The 6,000-nt window shown below is 40.1% G+C and overlaps 1 protein-coding gene across 3 annotated transcripts in view; it reads right to left on the reverse strand.

The window, feature by feature from the left end:
- Window positions 1–244, reverse strand: part of sema3h (sema domain, immunoglobulin domain (Ig), short basic domain, secreted, (semaphorin) 3H) — a 53,581-nt gene extending 53,337 nt beyond the window's left edge. For all 3 annotated transcript variants that reach the window (XM_085343868.1, XM_085343867.1, XM_085343869.1), the window contains exon 1: window positions 136–244. In XM_085343868.1, coding sequence (XP_085199994.1) covers window positions 136–244 — 109 coding nt within the window. The remainder of the gene's footprint in view (window positions 1–135) is intronic.
- Window positions 245–6,000: the final 5,756 nt, after the last annotated feature.

Consider the following 6,000-nt stretch of genomic DNA (forward strand, 5'->3'; position numbering starts at 1 on the left):
AAGAAAGAAAAGTGGGGAAAAATGTGAAGCGGTACATGATTCCAGCCACCTGCATGTACATGTGGGGAACCAAGACTTGAAACACTAAAGGAAACATAAAGAGAAATGCTCAGAAATGGACGTGCTGCTTCTTACCAGGGTGTGTGAACTGCAGTCTGGGTTGAGATGCTCTCCACGCTCCTGTCAAGGTGGCACCGAGGTGGGCTAGCAGGACCACCACCAGCAATTGCATCCTTCTCCTCATCGCACACGGGGAGTCCAAGTCCAGCTTCAAATGTACTGAATTCTGGCAACAGACACACTAACTCAGTGTAGAACTCAGAGAAAGGGCTAACCTGCCTGCCAAAGTAAACTGTGAAGTCCCAGTCACAGTGTGTCAGGCTTAAGTCCAGATCCTTAAAATGATTCACAGTTTTTCACAGGAAGGTAAGAAGTAGCACTCACACTCAAACTTTACCATCTTTGTGTCCGCGATGCTATCTGTGCACGCACGCGTCAGAGATGGAGGCAAAACGTACTCCAAGAAAATGAGTGAGTCGTCTCTCTGCTGCCTCCTCGCAGCCTGACAGCTCTCTACTGTTCTGTCTCTCGTCCCAGCTCCTCTCTACATGTGCTCGCTGTCTCCCTCCCTCCCCCTCTCTCTCTCTCTCTCTCTCTCTCAGGAAGGAGAAGAAAAATCCGAGATCTTTGTGGCCACACATATGCAGACGTGCTCGCCTATTCACTCCGCTCCAGGAAAACCTTGTTAAAGTGGAACTGAGACGGAGGAAATCAGCTTTCATCTTTATGCACCATTCTCTTAGTCTCTCTCCCGACCTCTCCTTATTGCGCTTACTCTCTCGCTCACTCTTTTTCTTTTCTTCTGATGGCTTTATACTTATCAAAAAATAAATAGAATAAGAAAAAGTGGCTGATAAAAGATTATGGAAACTTTTTTTTAAAGCAACAGGTATAGACACATGTTTATTGTGTTAACCACTCAATGAAAATAGGTTTTGAGAATCGATTAAGAATAAATCTACTTTTTATGAGAGGCGAAAAAGGGTTTTAGCGTTTCTATGAACCGCAGGTTCCAGCCTCAGGACTGCGTTCAGGTGAGACCAACTCATGAAACACAATCAGGGACCGAGCCAAGAAGTGCACTAAAAGTAAATGAGTGAGATCTTACAATCAGTTCCAAAACAACCCACGCAAAACACCAAACTCTACCCCTCAGTCTCTTTCCTTATCCTCATTATTTTCTCTTTTTCCACTCCTAACCCAAATGCAATCATTACCGAGCCCGTGCCTTCTCTCCTGCTCTGTTATTTTCATTAGATACCGACTCACTGGAGTACAGCTGCGCCGGGCTGAATTTTTCACCAGCTCAAGTTCAATCACAGGCTAGCGGGGACGATTTATTCATTCTCCTGGATAAATAATGAATTTAGGTTACGTGCAAATGAACAAGTATATGCTCCCTCTGAGGATTTCTGCTTTGTAAATGATTTATTCTCCGAGCTTGTTTGTTATTGCATAATTAGTGCAGGTTTTTCTTTAAATATGACCCAGCGGTTTAATTATGTGATTAGATGTCCTCTGTCTTGGTGTTTACACAACCTCATAAAGCTTACAGTTCGTGGAGGTCAAATCTGGTCAAACCCGGTCATTAATTAAGTTATTCAATTAGTGAAGGAGAAAAACTCTCTCTATCCATAGAGACTCCCATTGTGATGACACTATGCACTACTAAACTGACCTTGGGCAAGACGTCACTGCAAATGCATCTCTTGGTAATTAAGTGATTCTTTCGGGGTGTGGCCAAGGAAAATAAGCATAACTGAACCTCAGATATATTCATGTGCTGTTTTGTATCACTTAGAAACAATGCATGATTATTTCTGCAGTTACAGTACAGCCAGCAGTACTACTGCTTACCTCTCATTATAGCAGTGCCAGTCCTTTTTTCACCCATGCTGAGATCACCTGCAAGTAAAACAGTGCATATAGTAGTGTTGCTTTTACACAGTCATCATGTCCCACACTAACCGCCCGGGCTAGTTTTGTGTTTTAGACAAACAGGTAACGCAGGACAGAGAGATCCTATGCAATAGATATGCAGATGTTTTATGTTTGGACGTGTTGTATCACTTGTGTTTTGGTGTTTTGATAGTTAAAAAAAATTGCATAGCACTTTATAATATTGCCCTCCAGATTTAGCATTAAATTACAAGGTCTTTTATTTTAATTTAGGTTATAATCATACCTTTAAAAAAACTTAGCAGATAGTACAATTTTTTAGAAAGGATTCAAAAAACCTTTATGTACTCTATGCACCTTTGGTAAGTGAGTAACTAACACTCTTTCAATACTACAAGTGTTGCTATAGCCTTATCCTCAAAAGGCAAGGTTAAGTGTTATAAGTGACCCTAAAAGTAATGTAAGCATACAATATACGATGGGGAGGTTAAAACCACTCCATACTTCGGCCCACGTGACTAAAAAAGTCAGTTGTGCATACAATGTAAAATGGGGAGGTTAAGCTTCTCCATTATGTCATCTGTACCCCTAAAATGTAGATGTACACCTGATGTAAGAAGGGAAGTATAAGCTATTCCATAATATGGCCATACCCCTAAAAATAAAGCATATTTACAGGTTAAAAAGGGAAATAGAGTTCCTTTGAAATACATGGAAGTTACTCACTACTTAAAATCACTTCATGTTTCTTCTTTCTGGTAAAAAACAGAATTGTTTCCCTCTTTCACTTTCACTGTACACTGTAGGTAAATAAAAATACAGCCCAATTTTTGGGGAAAATCCCACAGATATTATGTGTTTTTACTGTGGATTACTTTGATTAAGTGTTGGGGAAATGGAATTTCATGCTACAACTTTTAATATTTCCTGTCCTATTGCACCTTGAAGCTGTTTCTACGGCTTCTGTTGGTAAAGTGTTAAACGTCAAGTCAGACGTGACATTTTAGAATAACGCTACTGCGACTGAAAATGAGGAAAAATGGGATGCTGGAGTAATCATTTACACATATAAGTCTCTACTGAGTCAGCATTTGCTGTCTTTCGATGTGCATTTTGTAAACAGCTGGTTGAAATTGCGCAAGAATCTGGTAAAGCTACAGTTTCACCTGTCAGTAATGGGCCAAACAGAAATCCTCACCAGGAACTTAGCATGCTACTGATGATGCAGGTTCTTCTCCTGGTTCTGATGTTCACATTTCTAATACCTAAAGAGAAAATGTGTAAAATGACAAGCTTAAAAATATTAATGTTGCATCCATCTCTTACCGGAACCTTTTAAACCCTCAGGTCATTAAGGCAGGATAATTAGAAGCTCGTTGCTGATCCTGCCAGAGTCAGTCTGCTTGTTAATTGCAACTAATGACCTCCCAGTCAGCCTGAACAAAAAGCCTCCGATTTGTCTTTGACACGTTACGTCATTTGTCAATTAGCATGCAAACTCTGGCTGCTAAGACCAATTGTTAGTGGTCTTGGATCCCACCGCAGCTATTCTCTGCAAACCAGGCACACACAGACACGTCCATTGACTCATGCACATTCCCCGTGTTTCGTGAAGTGAGTGAGAATGCAGCAGTTAATGAGCAGCTCATTGTCGTCGTTTTCTTCTGTTTGGCTTATGGACCCCTATAAGGCAGACATAACATGAACCCTGATGACCAGTAATTGTTAATGACAGTAATGGTTCACAAACCAGTGTAAGTGATGTAAAAACAAAACGAGCATCAGCTTCATTTAAGTGGCCTTTTGATGCAAATAATCACAGACTGAGAATCAACACCAGAGCTCTGAAAGGTCAAACGTTACAAACTGTAGCCATGTTTATTTACTACACTATGGGATATAATGGGGCTGGGAGTAATTAGAGTCATAAAGTCATAATTAGCTTGAACCATTATTTCAAGCTAGGTCACTTCAAATTTTATATTACTGTTTGCTTAATTATTACTTTCAATGACAGCAGTGTTTATTTAACTCCTTTATATACAGGTTATGTGCCATATTTGTCCTATAAGAAAAGATTTAGCATGCTCGTGTGACTTTCATATTTCAATCGAAACTATAAACATCTGGAAAGAAAGAAAAGTTGGCCATAATTTAGTCAGGGTGCTAAAGTGTAACCTTGTCTGTGCCACCTATTCAGTACGGTGGTTATAGTGCACTTACATCAGAGGGGTAGGACTATGCTGCCACCTTACGTTTCTTCTTACTGTTTACCTGAATGTGATCTCGTAATCCCGCGAGACTCTGGACTAACCGTAATCTCTGGCGTTTCACCAGAACACCGAGCGACACAGTTGTAATGACGCCTTTGTACCGCTAGAGGTCAGTCTGACATTGTGTGGCCTGAACTGTTACAGCGAATATGTAAGAATATGATAATAGTCATCTCAGAGTGGAGTAAACTTACCTTGTGTTATGTTTTTAATATACTATTCAGATGTTAGAATAAAACATAGAACGGGTACATAGCTAAAAGTAATTACTGTGGTTGTATCCTCATGAATGGTTCAACTTTCATTTACGACTGCCGTTATTTGGTTTTTGGCTATTTTAAATTGGGCTAAATATATTTTTAAATTAGCCAGTTTTAAATTAGCCATATTTTTAAATTTTTAATCCCACGGTGAGGTCGGGAAAGAAATTCTTTAGCAGATGATATGGAGTATATGGCAGGGTGGAGAGTGTTTTGGAGGGAGTGGACTTGACCGTTCTCGTCCTCCGCGCTCACATCATGATGTGTTGGAACCTTTTGTGCGGGGGCGCGGCTGTCGTGAGCGCGCTTTGTTGGGGGATGAGCGGCAGCTGTTAGTGAATTAAAAGTAGATCCAAAACATTAGCATTTTTAAGAAGTAACAGCTAAGACACCCAACTGGCAGCTTTATTCTTCTTCTGTTTTTTAACTGTGTCGTGAATCGTAATTCTTGTTCTACCGGAGAAACAGACACTCACTGGTGACAGGACACCCAGCGGTTAAAAATAAAACTTTTGGAAACAAGAAGAATAGGTGGGTGTATCGATGAGTCACAATCACGGGGAAATCCTTGTCATACCCTCCGTCCAAAGTCATAACAAAAACTACACACCAGTCTCTCTCTCTCCCACACACACACACACACACAGGACCGAGCAGCCAGTCCCACCAGTCCAAAGCCACTACCGAAGATCGTCTAATTGAAAGATGACTATCGGGAAAATATAAGGGTGTGACAGGCAAATCTGGGCAGCAGCTGCCGCATGGATGGCTCTGCTAATTAAGAATAAGGAAATAGGTATTGTTACGACACAACTCCGAGTCTCGTCATTTTATGATTCACTGCAGGCTTGTTTGGATGATGTATGTGAAACCACTCAGTCAGTTTCAGCCAGTATTGGTTTTTAGAAAACCTCGTTACCTCAACACTGTTCATGAATGCTGATTAATGGGAAAATGTTCTTTTAAGAATGAAGTTGTTTTAAACAGAGATGTTTCCAGAGGTGGGCATGGGTGGCAGCAGCCCCCTTAAAGATTTTGTATATAACCACAACCCTAGCCACGCAAATATTTTACATTGTTATTACATAGTCAACACCATTTATTTAAAACCTTTAATTATTCTATGGATAAAAGTCAAATCTATTATGATAAAGATAAAGCTTCCTGGCATCATATAATTACTTAAAACTAGCTCACATCACAGTAATAAGTTTAATAAACAAAATAGTAGCTAATTCTAATAATGAATCTGCAAATTATAATCTAGTAATATGATCTAATGCATGTGATTAGAGAGGGCCACTCGACACTGGCAAATTATAAGGGCAAATATAAAATGAAGGCAGTAGCATACACAGCAAACTAATAGTACTGCAGTAGTTTAATCCATAGATGTTTATTCATTGCCGAGACAACATTGTTGTGAAAATTTAATGTTTCTGTTGTGAGTAAAAACGGTTCCAGACTGAGGGGCCAGACATTTCTGACGTCAACACTGCTGTAGTCAT

This window comes from Diplotaxodon limnothrissa, linkage group LG20 (genome assembly GCF_057381915.1).
Source record: "Diplotaxodon limnothrissa isolate DT_005_m linkage group LG20, D_limnothrissa_male_GT1.1, whole genome shotgun sequence".
In the NCBI taxonomy this organism is placed as follows: domain Eukaryota; kingdom Metazoa; phylum Chordata; class Actinopteri; order Cichliformes; family Cichlidae; genus Diplotaxodon; species Diplotaxodon limnothrissa.